The 21,505-nt window shown below is 31.0% G+C and overlaps 3 protein-coding genes and 1 non-coding gene across 4 annotated transcripts; 3 read left to right on the top strand and 1 right to left on the bottom strand.

The window, feature by feature from the left end:
- Window positions 1-542: 542 nt before the first annotated feature.
- On the top strand, window positions 543-9,184 carry Bma-him-14 (MutS domain III family protein; the record flags this gene model as incomplete). Its single annotated transcript, XM_001897043.1, has 21 exons — window positions 543-660; window positions 1,257-1,405; window positions 1,629-1,744; window positions 1,976-2,053; window positions 2,460-2,581; window positions 2,893-3,101; window positions 3,185-3,307; window positions 3,527-3,619; window positions 4,107-4,229; window positions 4,365-4,431; window positions 5,150-5,338; window positions 5,502-5,572; window positions 5,985-6,084; window positions 6,185-6,282; window positions 6,873-6,920; window positions 7,067-7,234; window positions 7,417-7,489; window positions 7,881-7,945; window positions 8,023-8,093; window positions 8,420-8,532; window positions 8,916-9,184. The coding sequence occupies 21 exons, from the start codon at window positions 543-545 to the stop codon at window positions 9,182-9,184; spliced, it is 2,463 nt and encodes an 820-aa protein (XP_001897078.1).
- A 1,787-nt stretch (window positions 9,185-10,971) lies between these two features.
- Bm14546 lies at window positions 10,972-11,045 on the bottom strand. The gene has a single exon. It is a non-coding gene; the product is annotated as a tRNA-Asn (tRNA).
- Window positions 11,046-11,740: 695 nt separating this feature from the next.
- On the top strand, window positions 11,741-18,335 carry Bm5382 (Protein kinase domain containing protein; the record flags this gene model as incomplete). Its single annotated transcript, XM_043075546.1, has 16 exons — window positions 11,741-11,839; window positions 11,955-12,092; window positions 12,393-12,473; window positions 12,754-12,861; window positions 13,195-13,322; window positions 13,439-13,514; window positions 13,885-14,066; window positions 14,144-14,214; window positions 14,326-14,496; window positions 14,559-14,716; window positions 15,067-15,151; window positions 15,418-15,491; window positions 15,820-15,874; window positions 15,983-16,105; window positions 16,538-16,584; window positions 17,322-18,335. 16 exons carry the CDS (start codon window positions 11,741-11,743, stop codon window positions 18,333-18,335), a joined length of 2,610 nt encoding a protein of 869 aa, XP_042931480.1.
- A 792-nt stretch (window positions 18,336-19,127) lies between these two features.
- Bm8772 (uncharacterized protein) lies at window positions 19,128-21,293 on the top strand (the record flags this gene model as incomplete). Its single annotated transcript, XM_043075545.1, has 6 exons — window positions 19,128-19,184; window positions 19,466-19,548; window positions 19,791-19,932; window positions 20,188-20,355; window positions 20,682-20,807; window positions 21,150-21,293. 6 exons carry the CDS (start codon window positions 19,128-19,130, stop codon window positions 21,291-21,293), a joined length of 720 nt encoding a protein of 239 aa, XP_042931479.1.
- Window positions 21,294-21,505: the final 212 nt, after the last annotated feature.

The following is a 21,505-nucleotide window of genomic DNA, read 5'->3' as shown; positions in this document are numbered from 1 at the left end:
TTAATTAAGCAAGCAAATGAGTGAATGTGTCGTACGTGATATAAAGCAGAGTCACGCGAGAACGCTGATTTCAATAAGAACAAAAGTAGACGAGTTAACTATTAGGAGAATCAGAGAAAGTAGAAAGAAAAGAGCGGAAGTGGACAAATAATGATCAAACGGGTGAGACTAGCTATTAATGCGTGAAAAAGGGAATGTACACGTGATAGTAAGCCACGTATGTATTAGTATATATTAGTAATCACGTACGCATATATATCCACTGCTTACATTTTAATTATATATAAATTAGGAATTATTTCTTTATATGTGTGCTGTGAGAGCATTCATTTTAGTATTTTACGTAATTTTAGATTTCATTTTAGTACTTTACGTTTTTGAATGTTGCAGAAACGTAACTTTGTGTAATTTCATAAGTGTTTGTTTACTGTATACTAGTAATTATGTAGTGTTGCAGTTTTACATTGGTATTAGTTGGCGCTTACGTTTTGCATTTATTATACCTAGTTACACATCGAATAATACTGTGATCGAATACAATTATGCAACGTGATACATCATCCAGCGCACCAAAATATCGTAGCTTCACGTCTACTCGTGAACGTTCGCGATATTCTGGAAATGGGACGAAACTATCTCTTACAAGTTGCATCATTTTTTGTAAGTTTACTTTGACAATTGTTTAACGCTTTATTTTTATTTTGAAAAGATTTCTGTGCAAGATTTAGATGTAAGCATAGGTCTGCATAGTGTTTAATATGAAAGAATTGTGCTTTGATTATTGTATTCTTTCTTTTAAATAAATCTTTTTTTTTTTTTCATCCTTAAAGGAAACTTTTATGCATATACTTAAAATTTTATTGAGTGCAACTTTCTTAACTTTCTTGTTATAAAAAATTATTCGAATTGCCAACGGTAAGTTTCTCTTCATGTATATGGATGCAGCTGAGATATTTGACCATTGGACACGAACTCATGTTTCTCACGTTCCGTACGTTACCTATTAGACACGTTTTTAGACAAAACATAATTTGCACATAAGATGTTTTCAAAAAAAAGAATGCTTTTGATGCTAGTCAAGAGATTCATTACCAAAAGAAGTCTGTATGTTATTATCTTAAATTTGATAATTCATAATAAGCACAAAATTGAAAGGAAAAGAATAGATTAGAATGAAAAAATAAAATAAAATGAAAACAGACTATCACGTCAATAACCATCTCGTTGACACGTGTTCAATTTATATATACCTGCAGCAGTTGTGGAAGGTCGGGGTAGTGCACGTGGTGAAATTGGACTTGCAAGCATTGATGCATTATGCAGTGAATTACACTTATGGCAATTTATCGATTCTGCATCTTATGCACGACTTCGAATTCAGTTTCAAATTCAAGAACCTGTTGAGGTTTTCCACATAGTTATTTCTTATTTGTTCAATACGTTGTTGCTTTTCAGGTAAGGTTAATGTTCCATTCACTCTTCATCACATAGCACCATAATGAATAATTTTCAGATCATAATTCGAAGAGAAAATGCAATGTATATAAAGGAGTATTTTTAAAGTTAAAATGTTTACCTGATGTTTTACATCATCCTATCTCGTCATTTATTATCATAATTTTTTATAGGTTATTGTTCCGGAAACTTTCGTTGAAAAGGCTAATAGTATGAATCCTGTGTTGGAATTGATTCGTAGCACTTATCCAGAAGTAGAAATCACGATGATTAATAGGCGTTTTTTCAAGTATATAATTTTCTCATCTGCTTATAAAACGAAATTTAAAACTTAAATCTTATCCTTTAAATAAGTCGTTTTAAAATATTATTTAGGTCAGAGAATCTTTATCACTTCCTTTGCTTTTTGAAATTTCAAATGTTATGAAATGTGTCGCTCGAATTATTGTAACTATAAATCGAGATTAAGCACCTTAAAATATGCGAACACATAGTATGTACAATTTATCATCATTTTCAGCGATCTGAAAGGGATTGAATTGTTAAAACAACTAAGTTCAAGTGAATCGTCCAATATAACACCAGAAGTATATAAAAAGTTTGTTTCTACAGAATTGTCAAAAATACGCAAAATTTACAAAGAATTTTCAAAAATATAGGGTCTCGAATTATAGTATTTGTTTTTTTCATCGTGTATACTTTCTGATTATTTCAAGAATGCTCAAAACATCAATTTAATACTACTTTCATGGTATTCTGAAGCTAGACTTGAATTTAAATGTAGGATTACGATTTCGAATGCATGCAAGATGCATTTGCTGTAAACTAACTGTCTTCTTCCCACATTAAAAAGTACGCTACTTCTCGGGGACATCAACAATTTCTTCCTTGTACATTTACCACTTCTATCACTTTTCACTAAAACGATCAAGTTTTAACATTCTAATAATTTTACTCTTTTTGCCTGTTTTCATATGAATATTTCATGTTATTAAAAATTATAGATACTACTGTATGGCAGCTGCTGCCGCATTAATCAAATATGTGGAATGCATACAAAATATATTATTTGCTCAAAATTCGCTGAAAGTTACTTATCTTTTTGCAGAGAAATCTTGCTTTATAGGTGATTTTTTAATAAATCATTACTATGAAATAATCATTTTTTTTTTCATAGCTTATTACTAAATAAGCTATGAAAATAATGATTAATAGTCTTATGACGAAGGAAATTCAGTGTTTAAAAAATTTGTCTCCTAGTTATCTAATTTTGTGCATCTCGAATGATTTTAGATATGCACATTTTCTAATACTAAATACTAAACATTGATATAGCTCTGATATACCACCACCTAACATTTCATATTAGTTATTGAGTGGATTACGTAGAAAATGACTTGAATTGTTATGTTTATTTGGTGAAGCCTGTAATTGCAGATGTCAATACCATGAGAAATGTGGAAGTAGTGGAACGTATACATCTTAAGCAAAAAACATTGGGTCGTAGTCTTTTCTCGGTTTTGAATACATGTTTGACTAGTGGTGGAGTACGATTGCTTCGTAGTAGTTTATTACAACCTTCAGCCGACTTATCAATGATTGAAACACGCTTGGATGCTATTGAAGAACTTATTAGCAATCAACCGGTAGTTTGTAGATTTGTCAAAAGATCGAAATTTATGTAATTTATTAAACCAATAATTCACTTCAAAAAATGTTGCTTTTATAGAAATTTGATCGTTTGCGAGCAATTATTGCTGGCATAAGTGATATATATCGATTAATAACAGTTTGCTGTTATCTACAAAATCAAAACGAAACTGTTCGTATAGTTGAGCATCGCATCACTCAGGTTTTCTTTATAGTTTGAATTAAAGCACGTGTTTGAGTTTTTATCTAGTGAATATGTTTTCCTCTTGAGAAAAAAAAAAAAAATAGACAGAAAGTGGTTGAAAATGGATAAAAAGTCGAAAAAATCTAGCGTTTTCAATAAGGTTAAGTTAATTATTTGATTTTAAGATCTAAAGAAAAAAAAATCTCAAGAATATTTGAAAAAGGCTAAGCTTTTCAGATCCTGAATTTGCAACAAACACTACATTTGATTAAGCCGTTAAAGGATGCTTTAAAAAACAGCAGGGCTCATTTGTTTCGTCTATGTTACAATGTACGTCGTCAACTTTTTTTGTTTTTATTTACTCATTCTTTAAAACTTTAGCGATTTTTATAGTTTAATTTATAGAGATTACATTATTCGGCCTTTTCTGGCAAAAAATTAAGAAATACTGTTTGCCAACAGTATTTCTTAATCTTTTTTCTTTACTAAGTCTGATAAACAAAAGTTTGATTTCATACTTGGTTTACTCCTACAAAAGTAGTTATGACTAGGTCTTCAGCGGAATTAACTAACTTCTAAATTTACCAAAGGATAATCAAGTTTCTTGTTGTCTTTTGTCTCGTAATTTGAATAAAATATTCTAAAGCAAATTTATTGTTATTGTAGTGATCCTCTAAAATGGGCAGAAATATTACAGAATCAGAAATTTGCATAACTTACATATTTTCAAGTATTTTAAAGGAAATTTGTTTTAATCAACTTTTTTTCTGAATATTTTCTTTTTTTTTTATCTACAATAAAAATTCATGACTTGAAGCATTTGGACGATGAACGATTCGAGAGCATAATGAATATTCTAGATGAAAAACTGAACACAACATGTAAAGTAGGCGAACGGTCATCTTTAGCATTACGACAAAAACGATGCTATGCAATTCGAGTAATTTTTCCCTTTTGTCTTTTTCTCACTATTTACGTTTATTATATCTCTTTTATTTCCGTAGCATATATTTCTTGAGTTTTCAGGAAAAAATGCTTATATTGTTTTTGGAAATTTTTTAACAATTTATTTTAGGACGGAATTGATCAGATGATTGATGTGATGCGAAAAGCGTATGAAGAGCTGTTACGTGATACGCGCGGTATGCTTGTACGATAATAAATAAAAATATTTTCTAGTCATCGAACTTTTATAGTTACTCATGATGGATATAATTTTCGAAGCTTCAGAGCAGTCCTAGATTAACATTGGCATCTCGCATATTTGGTGTAAATTGGCATGTCGCATATTTGATTTTTTTGCACTTAAAAAAGATTTTAGAGAAGTAACAATTATTAAGATTAGTGAAAAGTATTTAAAATCTCAAAGTGTTTGTTCAGCTACTTTCTATGCTTAACCCTGGAAATACTAGCAAATTGATGATAACCTTACTAACTATCAACTTACATATGATTATTTTAATCCTGATGAATTTAATAGTCAAGGAAAGTCAAATTTGGCATATTTCCTAGTCCCGAAAAAAAATGGAGATTTTCATCGTTTGTTTGACTATAGCTTCTAATTTTGCTTTTCCAAATTCTATTTCTTTTTTTCTGAGTATCTGATGTTGATGTTGAATTGATTTAGTTCTATTTTTATTTTGGTGTTTTTTTTTTTTTTGTATTATTTGGTTTCTTTTTATTATTCTGTTTACGTTATGGTCTTATGGTCTGTTTTATTCTGATTTTAAGTTAATTGATCGTGGGGCTTACGCAAGAAAAATGAATGCATTCTCTAGCATGAGTTGTAAGTTTTGCATATCTCATCTTTCAAATAAAGTTGTAACAAAGTAGGTTTTATATATCTCTCAAATTTTGCAGAAAAGGGTAATGAAGATGCAAGCGAGATATCGGAAGCGAAACTTATCTATACTGCAAGTCGTGGTTTCCATTTTTGTATTCCTTGCTTGGATCCTGTTGCTAGAATCAAACTGCCATCACAATTTATTGATATGGTCAGGAATCGGACTTCTGTTTCTTGCACAACTCGTTCATTATTACGCTACAATGGTTGTTTTCTTTGTTATATGTCTTATCTGTAAATCACTTCATAAACTATTCTTAATTAATTTAAATTACAAAAAAGAAACAAGGCGACATAATTTTATGTTTTTTGACATTAGGAATATTTTGAAAACTGAAAAGTTCAAAAGATTGTTCAAATAATTTATAGAAAGAATCGATGAAGTGGTTAACGAAATAACAATTAGGAGCAATGTGATAGTGGTTGAACTATTGAATAAGGTATCTATTCCAGTTCTGTACTATTTAAAAGCATAAATTGTGAACTTAAACACTGACAGTAATATATTAATCGCTTCTTAGAAGTATCGACTTTTCATACTCAAAGTAATGCGAACTTCTTTATTGTTTTTCAATTATAATGATAATGGGAGAAACCATCAAGTAACCCGTCATGTACTGTCGATACCGAGATGATAACTATTTGACTGAAGCTAGTGGGATTAATTCAACAAAAAAACGATCCGAAAAAAGCGCATTAATTGTAGTTAAAAATATATGTTCGGGTATACGAATGTATTCTTAGTTTGTGGTTAGTACATAATTTGATTTACTAATTTCGATCCTTTCAGCAGTGAATGCATACCTGAAATGGAAGAAGAAAGAAAAAATAGATTAAGTTATGATATTTTAGATCCGTTTAATGATTCCATGTTTATATCATGCAATTGAAGCAATATCGATGGTCGATTTTATTTCATCTCTTGCGGTATATGCTATGAAAATTCCATCAGGTGCTGTTCCTTTCTGTCAAAGAGTGTCATTCCTTCCATAACATTTCAAATGTGAACATTAGTTCAATCAATGAAATTTGTTAAATTTTTCTTTATATAGTTCGACCATCATTTTCTCCTTCAATGTCGATGATTATCAAACGAGGAAGACACCCACTTTTGGATTTGGCAAGCGAAAATTTCATTCCAAATGATGTTGTAGGTTTTCTCATGTCTATCTATCAAGCACACTGTAAAATATACTTTTTACACTTTTTTTTTTTGAAATTGGAATTTTATCGAATCTCTTTCTCATTACATTCAGATACTAATAAATGAGATCAAATGCTTTTCATCAAGTATTGGTATAAATGGTTGAAAATGAGAGTTTCTTGAGCATGCCGCTGTCAAAAATTCAAGAAACTGCGTAACTTTAACAGAAGATTGTAGTTAAAAGTTAAGAAGGTCAAGAAATTTTAACTGTCAAGAAGAAGTCAAGAAACTTTAACAAAGTTCAAGCAACGGCAATAATCATTAAATTGACATTAAATAGTGAGATCACAGGTTGACTTGTTAAGACATTATTGTTATTATTACTATTATTATTGTTATTACTAATTATTATTATTTTCTTAAAATGCTCAAAAATTAAAACCAAAAACCTAATGTTGAAGCATGTTTTTTTTTTTCTTTTCTTCAAATGAATGTGTTCCAAAACTTTAGGGAATTTTCGACCTTACTTAGTTTTCCCACGTAAAAACTGAAAATTTTTGATACTCGACTTTATTAGTTAGTTTTTGAAATTTCAGTATTTGTCGCCGGAATCCCGAATCAATATCATTACGGGACCGAATATGGTAAGTTACTTGTTAAAAATATTTGAATTACATTCTGGTCATTAAATCATAGAAACGTTAAGTTAATGATAAGTAAAGCTCAGAAGTAATAAACAAGCAATAAATATGAACTGGCATTATGCGAGTTTTATATTTATACTTCTTAGGCTGGAAAATCAACATATTTGAAGCAGATTTGCTTACTGCATGTGTTAGCCCAAACAGGAAGTTTTGTACCAGCAGAAATGGCGGCATTTCCAATTCTCACTCGAATCTTTTCACGCATTGGGCATAATGATGATTTGACAGCTAATTTGTCAGCTTTCGCTGTTGAGGTAAATGGCAGAGAATAGTGAGAAATTTAAAGGAATCTTTGTTTAAAATTTTGAAATTATTTAAGATTCTAATTGATGCAACAAATGCAGTTAATTAGATCATGTTTTATTTATATTTAAGGCACGAAAAAAACTGCAAAATCAAAGCATGGTGAAAATTTTCATGGTTTTTTTCTCTTCAGATGTCCGAAATGGCACCTATTTTAAGTACAGCTGATTCTCTATCATTAGTTCTTATCGATGAACTTGCATGTAGTGAGTGCTTAATTTTTTTTTTGAGTAACTTCTTTTTTTATTTTAGGATAAATATGGAGGCAGTTTTTAATTTTTGTTAACTTTATTTCTTTTCCTTTTTACTTTTCCAGTTTTTCGGTTAATTTGTTGAGTTTCGAATTCATATGTGCCTGAGCTAGCTATTGTTTATTGCTTATAAAATTATACTCTACTTTTCAATGTTTTCGAAAAGGCGTTTATTGGCTTTAATTGTTTTTCGAAAAGTGGCTAAAATAATACGAATAATAAGTCCTTGCTTCAGTAACTGCAACTATGAGACAATCATTTGCTCTTTAAATACAGTGGTGCAAGCTACTGCTTTTTTCCTTAATTGGAAAGTAACATTCAGTTAATATTGATTAGAATTTTTCAGGCACAGCATATGATGAAGGTTTAAGTATATGCTTTGCCATATGTGAAGAGCTTCTACGGAGAAAGGTTAAGTCTCTCATTTCTTCAATTTTCCTTCTGTAACATAGCAATTATATCATCGATTCAGAAAATCCAAATTGTAGGCTTATGTTGTATTCGCTACTCATTATCTTGACTTGGCATCGCTTGCAACAATGTATCCCAGTGTTGAAAAGTAAATAGAAAGTTTAACTTTTTTTGTATTGCCTTTCATCTCTTCTATAATGATAATAATTTATCAAAGATTGGTCAGTTAGTATGATTATATCTAACATAAAATGTTTGAAATGATAACAATGCTTAGATCTTCAAACTTGAAAACTGATTATCTTATCTTGCTATACCAGTAAATAGAATTGTAACTCTAAGTAATATATCATGCAGTGGTATTGTGACAACAGTCTTTATAATCTTAGTAAGAAGTTAGCAATACGAAATGATTTTTTAAAATTGGTCATCAGAAGAATTTGTCAGTTTAGTTGTTACATATTTCATTTTTAGCTTTCATTTCTCCGCTAACACAGTGAAAATCAAACAAGATGACGATAGCGAAGTGGAAAAACTTCACTGTTCTCATCAACTCTATACTGGTCCATACAATGGTCCACTTTATGGTAAGGCATATATCACATATAACAATTCTTTTTTCTCCTTCATCCATTTAACTTATTTCAAAGTGTTAGCTTCATTTCTCGCTCTTCTGGTCGCTATTAATTTATATATGAAATAATGGTATATCCTCAGCAGTTCCCACTCAACATTGTCTTTTTTTTTTCTCCTTGTTTATCAGAGTTTGTAAAATGTGACATTGGATGTGACTATTCTATATGTGACATTGGCACATGACTGTTCCGGATGCATGTTTAATGACAAGTGGGAATGTTTCACTTTCTATGACAAATTCCATCTTTTAAGACTTCCTATGCTTATCCTAGTTTAATCACTGACCGAAGGTGTGAAAGTAACGTTAAAAACGTAATCACGGCTACATTTTCAGCATTTAATTTGGCTGATCTAACAACTTTTCCGAGAGAAGTACTAACTGAGGCACATACATTAGCCATGTCCTTACGCACACAACGTAACGTGATGGTCGAAATGGATGATGAAATGCGTCAACGTCGTTCTATTATTCGATTTGCATGCAAGTTACGTTCTATGCTACCACTTCTAACAAAAACAGATACCGATGCTGCTGCTCCTTATCTTTCAAAATTGCGCGATCAACTTTTCCAAGATTTACCACCGCTAACAAATGATCAGTAGCTGCAGATTCTTCTAAATGACAATATTTGATATGTCTTCATTATCATTTACGTAGAAAAAAGTGCAACCATAGTTACGCTTTCCATTCGCTACACTTCACATTACTTAGATTTTCTTATTCTCACCAATGGACTATATTTTTGAATTTTGGAAATAATGAAATTATGAAGCAAGTTCAACAAACACGTTCACAAAATACTGAAAATAGTACCTAAGAATAAATAATGGTGGCAGTTTTTAATTTTTGTTAACTTTGTTTCTGTTCCCTTTGCAATTTTTTTCTTTTTTTCTGTTAATTTGTTGAGTTACTGTCTGTAAAATTATGCTTCGTGTTGTAATGAAATTTGTGAATAAATCATAAGCATTATTTTTGGAAAATATTTTTTCACATTGAATATTCAGTATTTGAAACCTAATATATGAAATATTTGAAACAAATAAGCTTTATTCTTAATGTTTTCGAATTTAATTCTTTATTTTTTCACTGAAAATTCATTCAGAAGTTTCAACAGTATGATACATCTTTAAGCAATGGTTTAAACCACGCGGGATTCCCCCGATTAAAATCAGAAATCACTACGTTCCTAAAGTGGTCTTTCTATCCTCTATTGCTTAGCAGATGATCATATCATACTCTACGTATAGAAATAATTCAAAACTGTAATCATCAAAGACGAAAATGTCAATTTCATTTAAAAATCCGGAAGTTTGCTACTTGTTGTTGCTAATTTACATCCAAATTTTGTTCAGTTATTCTTTATTCTATTTCTGAAAGTTGTATTAAGATAAAATATCTCCAAATTTCATTTTTATATTTCAACAGCTTTATCATTTTCTCAAATTGTTAAAATTAATAAAAAAGGTCCAACAAATGCACATTATTCATTCATTCCTATCATAAACGAATAGTGAATAACTTGTGAGAAGCTACATCTAAAAGAAATTAAAATATTTTTATATATGGTCCGAGATACTTCTTCTTTCATTACGCGTATAAATATTTGTCTCAGTAATTTCTTTTTTTTCTTTTTAAATCTGTAAATTCTAATAATTGTTTTTAAAATGTTTCTTTAACTTCTTGTTTTAAATTGGTATTATTATATTTTATACTACTTTTGATTTCTTTTCTGCTGTTTACTTTTAATCCCAATAGTACAGACTGGCATTTGAATTCATCATATTCATGTATGATAAATTGCTATTATTATACTTCTAGCACAGTACTTTTGATATTTTTCAGATTACTACAAAATATGGAAAATGATTCGATATTGAATTTGATAACAATTACTGTTATTTTATAAGAGTTGCACATTGGAAGTAAATGATCGCACGCATGAGGTTGAAGTGCATGATAGCGTTAAGTAATTTTTTATAATCAAATCAAATTTCAGTTAATATTGTTGAGATTAAAAGTTGATAACCGAAAAGAAAGTCAGCTATAAAAAAAATGTTCAAAGTGATAATATATAAGTGAATAATATAGCATTATTAAGACGTAGGAATAAAATATCATTTATAATTTATATCTCTTGTAGAGTTTTTTTCCTATTTTTGCTTCAGAATCTTAAGTGAAACTTTGTAACTAATTTTTGAGGTAATATTAAATCCCAATTAGACTAAACTGAAAATATTTAATCACAGTATCCTAAATATAGAGTTTTAAATGAAATGGCTAATCCGAACGAAACAATCAGACCATTTGGTTGCCACTATTATTAATGGTTGGTCCGATCATGAAATGTGCTGGTTAAAGCATTTTCAACGAGAAAATTAGTACATTCGGTCGCTCCCGGGTGGGCTTGAACCACCAACCTTTCGGTTAACAGCCGAACGCGCTAACCGATTGCGCCACGGAAGCAGGTGTCTCCACGAGAGTCGAGAGATAATAGAAAAATTTAAGCCTAAAATTTGTTATTTATTAATATGTTTCATTTTAAACGCTCATAAGCAATTAAATAAATTATTTTATCAGTGTATTATTTATCAGTGAAAAAGTTTGCAAATGAAGAGGAAGAGAGAAGAAAGATAGAGAGAGCTGTAAGAATTGAATTGTCACTTTCGAGACGAATCCTTGCAAAAGCTTTAAGTTACTTTTAGTTAATATTTATTGCTGTTGTTGTTATTGTTGTTTCTGCCTTTTAATATCTAGAATTTAACACAAACATAAGTGAATTAATGATTTAATTTTAAATGCATCAAAACTGTCGCACATATATTTTACTTTCCAGTAAATGGTCGTATCTGTAAAAGAAAAATGCAATCAGTGAAGATGAGAATGCTTGTATGAAAATGTAGTCTGCTTATAGATGTTACTAGTATGCGTATGAATTTGAATTTGATTAAGTCTTTATCGTACTTCCAAATTTTTGATTATATTTCTGAGTTTTAAATGTTTGATTTGTATGTACATTTTCGAGGAATATTCATCGCAGTAAATGATACTGGTACAAATATTTTAATCTTTTTACTTTTACAGAAGCTAATATTTATCAACACACTGTTTGGTTTCTTGTTAGTGTGATAAACGTGAAAACAAAAACTCAAATCTAATGGATGATGAATTTTAACTGGGCCAATGAATTAGCAAAAAATGCGTTAAAAACGGCTCAAAAACGTATCGATTCCGTGCTTGATATTGCCCCAGGAGATGAAGTTCATTTTATTACTGTTTGCATTCTTTTTGTTGTAGGATTTATTCTCTTTCTAACATCTTGAAGGTTGTTCCTGATTTATCTTGGCTACTATTTAAAGAAGTACTGAAGTTTAGGCAGAAAATGATGAGGACGCTAGTGGTATAATAATTTCTTCTGAAAATGAAACGCTGGAACATGGGAAGCAATCCGAACATCATGAAAATTGGGAAGAAGCAAATTCTTCATTCACTTCTGCATACGATGGAACTTCAGTAAATCAGTTCATTTATCTTGTATAGTACAATGTATTCTTTATTTCACAGTTTTATCAAATTTGACAAGTTTTAACACTTGATAAACTTGTCATTTGGAAGAGATGCTGTTAACGCGCAGAAACAAATTTGTAACAATTTTTGAGGATCAAAATACGACGTTGAGAAAACCAAAAATATAAATTCATCGGAGTGGAGATCTAAGTCGGTTAAATAAGTTACTTAATGCTGCATTCATTGAATTGATAATTTAACAGGATGGAATTTATGTTATTAGAAATTTCTTATTGTTACTTCTAGGGCGTTGAAGTTGTGGATTCTGAACCTAATCCTATTCGTGATAGTCACCATGCTGGATTATTACCGCATTCACCGTGTTCGGTAAGAAAGTATGAAACAAGTGTGTGCGTGTGTATTTTATAACATCTCTGGGTTTTTATATCGTATCTCAAAAAAGATTTGGAAATAGTAATTTTTTCATTTTGATTTCATAATGTCCGAGGACAATAGAAGATTTTGTCAGCAGTGACATTTAAAAGAAATCTTCAAGAAATTTAAAGTCAATATGTTAACTAATTAATCAAGGTTCTTCTAAATCAGGTAAATTAATTAAGCAGTCAGAAGCAAGTCGAGTGTTTACCAGAAATATATAGATTTTCAGAATTCTCCGGAAGAAGAGTTGGTGTGTAGTGGAGAAGAGCATGGAGAGGAGCAAGATGCCTTACGTCTAAACGATACCGAAAAACATAAGGATTCACATCTTTTAGAGGTAGACCAACTAAAAGCTATTATTGTCATTGCATTTTTTCAGTGTTATGGAATACTTTACACGTACAAAATTCTGTCTCAAATAATTATTAAAGAGATTGAGCTAATTGCTGTTTGTGACAATGAGATCAGATAACACGAATTGTCACAGTTGATTGAGCGAAAATAGTTCGATCATTTATTTATTTCGTTTTGTAATCTGTTATTGCACCTTCATCACCAGACCGAATAAATCATGATAGCACATTACTATGATGGGAAAATCTCTCTTTTGATACTAGACTATGATTACATTATTTGATTTTTTTTCCTCACGGGACCATTGTTGTTACAGTCAACTGTTTACGAAGATACCAAGCATTTTGTTGCGGGAAATTCATCCTATAGGAACGATAAGCATCATGATGATACCTTGACACTTATATCAAGTGACTTCGAAGTACTTCGTCAAAGTGATTCTTGGTGCGTATACTTAATTTTCATTTTTTTTTAAAATTGTTGACTCTCGGCAAATTATTCGAATATAGCATATCTGTTAGAAATTATTTTCAAATTGTAAAAAAGGAATGCGGTTCTAGCTCGATGGCAAGCAGTGTACCGCCAAAAACTCTCTCCGTTTCGTCACCAGATGCAACAGTAGAAACTTGCCAGCAGGTAAGCGATGTTAATATGTGTCTAAGCATTTTTTCTATAGGGACTATTGCGATACACATGATTGTCTAATTATATGGTAGTTAATCACTAGCTACAAATATTTTTATTAGTTCTCGAGAGCTGTTTATGATATTAGTTGTCAACTAATCCCGTTGAGTCAGATCCTGGTCGGCACATTTAGTGTTATGGTATGTATTCCAAGTAATGATTTTTTGGGTAGAACTACAGTGAAGGTACCATATAAAGAAGTTCGTCAAAAAAGAAGAACTTGTATCTTTTTATAATTTGTATCTTTTCTCCAAAACATAGGCTATAATTTTTTCCCTTTTGGATGTGTAAATAAATTTAATAATTTTTGTTGGTTTTATAGGCAAAAGAAGAAAGCGATAATAATTTGACTGGCAAGCAGCAAACTCATGCTGAAACAGCTCATTTGAGGACACAAATTCAGTATCAGGAAAGACGAATTCGTGATCTTCAATTCCAGAATCAAAGACTAGAAGCAAAATCCAAAGAATTGCTTGCTCTAAAAGCGATGCGAACACAGCAGAGGTGTTTTTGGAATTCTTTAATTGCTTGGGAAAAATTGTAACTTTCAAAAACTCGTGTTGTTATTGTACTTTTTTTAGCACAACAGAAGCAAAACTTCTGAAGAAACTGAACGAGAAAGAAACGAAATTAGCAGATCTTCTACATGAAGGTAAGTCTTCTACTGATTAATGCTGTGGTTATTTCTAGAGTAGTGATCATCATGATGTGGTGAACTTTACTTTCTTAGCTTCTACTATGACTTTAATAAGCTTAAATGTAGGTGAAAAATTAGCTGAAATGAATGGAAAATTGACGAAAGAGCTAAAAAGACTTAGAGCCAGCCTCGCCGAACACGAGCAGTTAGCAAAAAAAAGTAGCGAGGCAGAAACTGATCGAGATCTGGCTCGTGATGAAGCGCGAACTCTTGCAACAGAAGTTACAAAATTACGGAGTAAGTTTCACGTGCTTTATTATATTTCTTTCATATTTAGAGCTAATTAGCTGTTTTTCTAGCCATGATCAAATCTTTGGAAAGTAATTTGGCGGAATTAAAAGTAACAAATGAAGGTTTAACAAGTGATTTAAAGAGGAAGGACGATAAGATTAATAAACTGCTAGCAGATGTTCAGCAGTCAGAAGCAAGTCGAGAATTAGCTCACGAAGAATTGAAGGTATCATTGATTTCTGACTTGTTCAGGCTTAGTTTGTCAACAATAGTTTTTTTTTTGTTTTTTTGTTTTTTGCTGAATGAAGCCCATATACACTTGTGCATGATAAAATATCGTTGCTGTAAACTAACTATGGCTTATTGAAAATTTAAATGAAATTCAGCCTTTCTTGAATCATTTTTTCCCCTTCATTAAGGAACACCTTTTTCTGAATGTTGAAATTTGATCGTACAAAGTAAAAATTCATTCATTAGATATGAAGTGTTTATTCCATAATGTCTTGGGTTTTTTCATGGAGAAATTTTTAGGCTTGTAAAGTGGAATTAGAATTGTATCTTTCTTTTACCTTTCAGAGACTGGGAGCTGCCTTTGAGGAGGCTTCGATCAAAGTTAAGCAAAAAGAAATGTCGTCAAAGAGTATCGAAGAGATCACTCGAGGTTGGATCATGATGTTTTTTGCTCATAATGAGTTATTTTTGTTAGTAGCATGCTAATGTTGCATTTATCGAAGAAAAACTGAAATATAAAACGTTGAATCAGTTACATTATCAAGTTGTTAAGCTATTTGCTGTAAATTGCAAATTTTGAAATAATTCCGGTTATTTTTCAATATCAGCTGTTTCTCTGTGAAATTACGACGATTAAGCATTTTTGATTTTGAGATAGGTATAAGAAGTTTTCGAAATTTCAGAGCTTTGTTATAGGTTTAAATGCAGATCTTGAAGAAGAGAAAAAGAAAAATGAACAGCAATCAACCTACATAGACTCGCTGGAAAAGGTTGTAATAATAATAATTTGTGTAATACAATTGTAATAATTTTTTTTTGTGCAGTTATGAATAACATGGCTTATTATCACAGTTTTCCGCAGTACAATAATCCAAACGAATGTGAACCCACATACAGCTGGAAGATTCTGTTTTTATGGTAGTTTGAAAGCTATCACTATGACATTATCATGTAATGCATTAGCAATATGCTAATAGCGAGTCTTCAAAAATTTTCAGGATAGTCTTCAAGAATTCCTTGCATAGTTATCATTTTAATCATTTCTTGTAGTGAGAATGATGATAGTGGTATTCTTTGTATTTATTATTTTTGTTTCAGAGACTTGGTGAAATGATGGAAGCAAATCAGAATAATGCTGAGATGATTGCTAATGGTAAATTTTCTGCATTCATCAATCATCTGTTTCAAAATCATTATAAAGAAGCAGTAAAACTATTCGTTTCACAGTATTTCAGCTTGCATATGATGGTTCTTAATTTAGTTAGTGCTCCGTTACTGGAATCGATACAGCATTTAGAAGAAAAAGTTTCGGCAAAGGATAAGGAATACGAACAAACTATATGCGAAAAAGAAGTAATTATAAATGCACTGAACTCGGAAAAAGGTATTTATGTATCAGTTAAATATTTGCAATGGTTAACGATCCGAGGTGGATAAAGCTCTGCTGTAGTTTACGAGACGAAATTCGTTTTCTGAACCAAAAAGTTTAAAATTTTTGAACGTTTTGTTTAATTTGACTGTTAGTTTGGGTGGTTATGCATGAAAGCCCTTTATATGCATCTGCTCCTTGTTTGATACTCAACGATGTTTCATCCACGTGCATATATTAAATATCCAAGTTGAATAAAGCGATAAAAAATTCTGATTTAAGAATTTTTACTTTATTGATACTTTAAATTCCTGTATGCTAAAAAAGTTTTTCTATTTATTCACAGTTCTCCAAATTTTGATGTTTATTTAACTGGCAGAAATAATTCGTTTACCGAAAATGATTATCAACAATCAAATATACTATCTGAAACTACTTCTTTTTCAGGACACATTGAAATTGAAAATGAAGAAACAAAAAAAGAAAACGAAAAGGTGAGAAATTGCTGATTTGGGGGGAAGTTAGAATAATTGAAATCTTGTGCAAATATCAGGAATTATTGGTTTTTTTTTTTTTTTTTTTTTTTTTTTTTTGTTATGTTGGAATGATTAATTGTTAGACAGAAGCAGCCAACTAGTGACAAGTAGTAAGAAAAAGAATAGTGTAATTTTCCAATTGAAAAAGGGAGAGAGAGAATGCCAGGAAGGAATAGAGATGGAAAGAGTGGGAAACAATGAATTAAAGAATAGGTGGTGTGTAATGGAAGAAAACAACGACGACATGAAGTTCTGATGGTACGAATGGTGGCAGTATGGATCGGTCTTGTTCACAGAGAAACTCTCAAGTTTGGGAAGAATATTTTAGTACCTTTGCGTCACTAATTTACTATTCTCAATTAATAAATAGCAAAACGCAAATTAAGCTATTCAATTAATTTGCGTTTTGGTACTGAACTAAATATAGTACATATTTTACTTCATCGAAATGTAAACATCGCCCCTCAAACTTAGAAATTATATTGTTGAACAGAGAGAGAGAGAGAGAGAGAGAGAGTTATGTGGTAAGTGTGAACGAGGGCGTCTCTTGGTTCGTTTATTATTTTATCATTTGGAAGCATGTAATCAGAGTTGTTTTGCAAATGTGAACCTGGAGACGCCAAGGCATTTTCATTTTTGTAAACAAAATTTTCAGTGAATGCTTGCCGAAGCGTCTCTAATTTCACTGTTTGCAGGATGACAAGAATATTAATGCTGAAAATATGACATGTCATTCTGATACTATCAATGATTCGAGGCAGCTATCAGGAAGTGAGGAGAAATTGAAAGAAATGAGGACACGATCAGATTTTATATTTTTAAATGAAATTGGTGAAGGATCATTTTCTACGGTATATCATGTCAGGGAAAGAAGTACTGGAAGAGAATTGGCAGCAAAAGTATGCTTCAAAAAGCAAATAATTCGTGAAAAAAAAATCGATTATATATTTCGGGAGAAGGAAGCTCTGATACGATTATCGAACAGTGATGGGAAGCATCCATTCCTGGCACAAGTCATGTGCACATTTCAGGATATTGAAAATCTTTATATCATAATGACTTTGGCAAAGAAAGGTGATTTATTGAAATTAATGCGAAAATCAGGCGGAAGATTTGATTTGAACTTGACACGATTTTATGCCAGTGAAATTGTTGTAGCGCTGGACCATATACATTCGTTGAAGATAATTCATCGTGACCTGAAGCCGGAAAATATTCTAATCTCTGAGACAGGTCATATTCTTGTTTCTGATTTTGGTTCTGCTAAAATTCTTGATCGCGCAAAACCAACTAGACAAATGAATAGGCCAGAGAGTCAAAAGCGACGAGGTTCTTTTGTTGGCACGGCGCAATTCGTTAGTCCAGAAGTTTTAAAAGGTGAACCAGTACAACAGGCTTGTGATTACTGGGCTTTGGGTGCCATCATTTATCAAATGCTTACTGGTAAGCATGCATTTCATGACATATGTGAATATCTCATTTATCGACGAGTTATGAATGCTACATATAAGATTCCGGATAATTTTCCTGAAGTTGCGGCAAGTATTGTGAGGAAATTTCTAGTTGTAAAAGTGAGAGATCGTTTGGGTTCTGTCGAGTCCGGTGGAGCTGAAGCTGTGAGGAAAGAACCGTTTTTCAATGATATCCAATGGGATCGAATTACGGAAATCGAAGTACCGCAAGTGCAATTCAGTTCCGAAGAATGTTGATAGTGTAATAAGAAAGTGATTTAGAGGATAGTAGTTCTCTCATATTTTGTGATATAATAGAATATGAAAAATTGTGACATTAATTGTGAAGGAATGGATCAGTATATGCGTATCTTTCGCGTATATTATAATTCATAATTTTATAAGGTATACTCTTCTAACGTAACATCTTGAACCTGTTCGTTTTCTTTTTTTTTAAAGTTTTAGCCCCACAAAATATTGGACGTATTATTTATACTTATTTTTTGTAGAAGTAGTGAATTTCAAATGTATTCTTTTTAAGTAAAACATGATTTATATTACAATTTTAAGGAATATTAGGAACTTATATGTATATTATTTAAAATTTCTTTGTGTTTATAAGATTTTTAATGTTGTGGGTGTTAAATGAATAACGAATGAAATTATTTATTTCATCCACTATTTATAGCTTTCACAATGAAATTTACTGCCTAATTTAATATTTAGAAGTATTTTTTTTTCAGTTTCCACTTGTTGATGTTTTCAGTTGTTTTTAATTATTTTACGCTTTTTTCTTTTGTGTGTGTGTGTGTGTGTTTTTGTTTGTTTGTTTGAATAAACAATACAAATAATAATACGAAAAAAGATACGATAGATTGTATTATAAATATGTGAGAATAAACAAAGAGTACTGCTAGTAGAATGGTTTATGAACTGCAAGGAGTCTTAAATGGAGGAAAAATATTTGAATTCAATTCACCTCATATTATTATTTAGTATTTAGTGTTAAATAAGTTTGAGTGAGAGGTTTCCAAAAAGATTTAATGCAAAATGTATTGTTTGTTGTTTCATTGTACAGATATCTTGTACGGTATTTTTCCTGAGAAGGTCTGATATTTGATGCATAATGAAGTTTAATGGTACCATTGAAATTAATGAGGGTTACTTAATACGCTTGTAAATTTGGTACATTTTAAAATAGCTGAATATCGGAATTCATTAATATGTCTCTTGCTTTTGATATTATTGCCTGATATAAATAGCTAATAAATCTAAGCTGTCATATTGTATTGATTCTGGGGTATGTTTTATTCCTTATTTAATGTATTTGCTATTTCTTTTCCACAGTGATGTAATGTTTTTCCTTAACTTTTTTTTTTTGTTTTTAGCTACGAGAACGTATACAGGGAAATTTGGTTACAATAGAAAAACTTAATGAACATGTTCGACAGGTTGAGGAGCAGAATTCGATGTTAGTTTTTTTTGTTGTTGTTGTTTTGTTTTAAGAAAAATGCTAAAGCTTTTGATTTTGGATTGGATAATTGCACAATATATGCTATGATCTCAGTTCGATTTTATCAGCTGATATTAGAGTGTCGGGTGGTTCTGTATCGCTAAAAAAAAGTTTTTGATTTCTAAAAATTTTTACGAACTCATTTGGAAAAAAAGTAGTGAGATGTGTGATAAAATAATGGCAGCGAAGTCTTTTTCAAGATTGGAAATTAATTCAAGAAAATTACTGCATAAAATAGAAGAATTGACGAAGAAACTGAGCGAAAAAGAAGATGAAATTGGAATGTTTTATGTACGGTTGAACAATGAAACGGATGCACTCAAAAAATGCATTATACAAAAAGTGTAGTTTTATGCCATTTCATATTTATTAATTATATTATTTGCTTGTTCAGCCGTAGATTTGCCAAGTTGAGAAGGTTTCTAAAATTGTATTTTGTTAGAAATATTTTTGTCGGATTTATTTTTTCACTCTTTTGTTCTTGGGACTATATAATTATTATATCATTAATGACGAAGGAATTTAAGGTTCCAATTAATATTTCAGATATTTTTTGGTAAATTTTTCAATATAAGCGATATTTTTTGAAAGTTTTAGCAAAGTGAATTAGATGATGCTAAGAAATATTCTGATCTTTTGGAGAAAGAATTGCATAAATGGAAGATGCAAAGTGATGAATGTTTATTGGAGCGGGAAAAGAGACAAGATCATTGTCCATCAAACGGTGGTCCTTTTATGCTCACTATACCAAATCATACGATTCAGGTTTTTTTTTTTTACTACCGTGTGGTATTCGTTTGACTAGTGAACAAAAGATGTTGGATCAGAGTTCAATTTAAATTTTAATACAAATTTTGTGAGAGAACGAAACTGTTTGCGTTAACAGACTAATAGAGAACTAGGTTGAGAAAATATTTGTCAAGAAAATGAAATAAGTGTGATCAAATGTCTTTTAAAATTTAGTATTGGGGTCAAAGAACGATTTCTTTGATTAAAAAAAAAGATTTTTTGGTTGAGACTCTCAGTAAGTTTTCATTTATTTTGTCTTTAGTAAAATAGTACATTTATGTCTAAAAGTTCATGTGTTTAAGGTAGAGCTAGCTGATGCTTTAGCTAAATATGAGCAGTCTATGCGACAAATTTCGATACTTGAAGAGAAAATTTCGACAATGGAAGCCGAAAGTCAATGTTTAGGGTCACTTCGACATGAATTGCAGGTTTGATTTTTCTTTTTACTAAGTTAACGAGTTTGCCAAATTACTTTATCATTACCTTATCATTTTCTCTTTCAGAAGGACCTACGCATGAATACGGAATAAGGGAGGAAAAATAAATGCCAGGGAAAATGAAATAGGTGTTATTGAGTTTTAATCCTTTCATGGAATTTCTTTTCATTGCTTGAGATATTCAGCTGTGAGATAGTTTAAAAATTTAAGTTGGGAAAAAGATAGTTTGATAAAAAAATATTTTCATGTTTGACTGTCTTTAATTGTAACTCAAACTGCAGATCCCTTCCCGGTGGAAGCACATTAAACCAAAGCAAAGAATAAGATTTACAGACACTGAGGTCGCGTTATGAAAATTTGTTGGAAGCACACGGTGAGAAAATTGAGCGAGTTGAAGAACTTGAGTTGGATTTAGCTGACCTGAAGAAACTATTAAAGGATCAGGTAATCACTTCAATGTTAAACTGGAAGCAGTGATATTTCAACTTTTTAAGAATTAAGGACTCATCTTTCATGAGTAAAGTTACGTCCTGATTGGGGCAACCTGAGATTTTGTTTAATTTGACTTGTTGGTTTCTAATTCCATTTTTTTCTTCTAACATTCTGAATAAATACAACTTCCAAGTGACATAACCCAGAAACGTAATTATTTCCGGAGGAATTCTCTCATTTCCATTCGGTCAATTACT

The sequence above is a fragment of the Brugia malayi genome, assembly GCF_000002995.4.
Source record: "Brugia malayi strain FR3 genome assembly, contig: Bm_v4_ChrX_scaffold_001, whole genome shotgun sequence".
Taxonomy (NCBI): Eukaryota; Metazoa; Nematoda; class Chromadorea; order Rhabditida; family Onchocercidae; genus Brugia; species Brugia malayi.
Note: the sequence above shows the minus strand (reverse complement) of the source record. Positions and strands in the feature narration are given on the sequence as shown.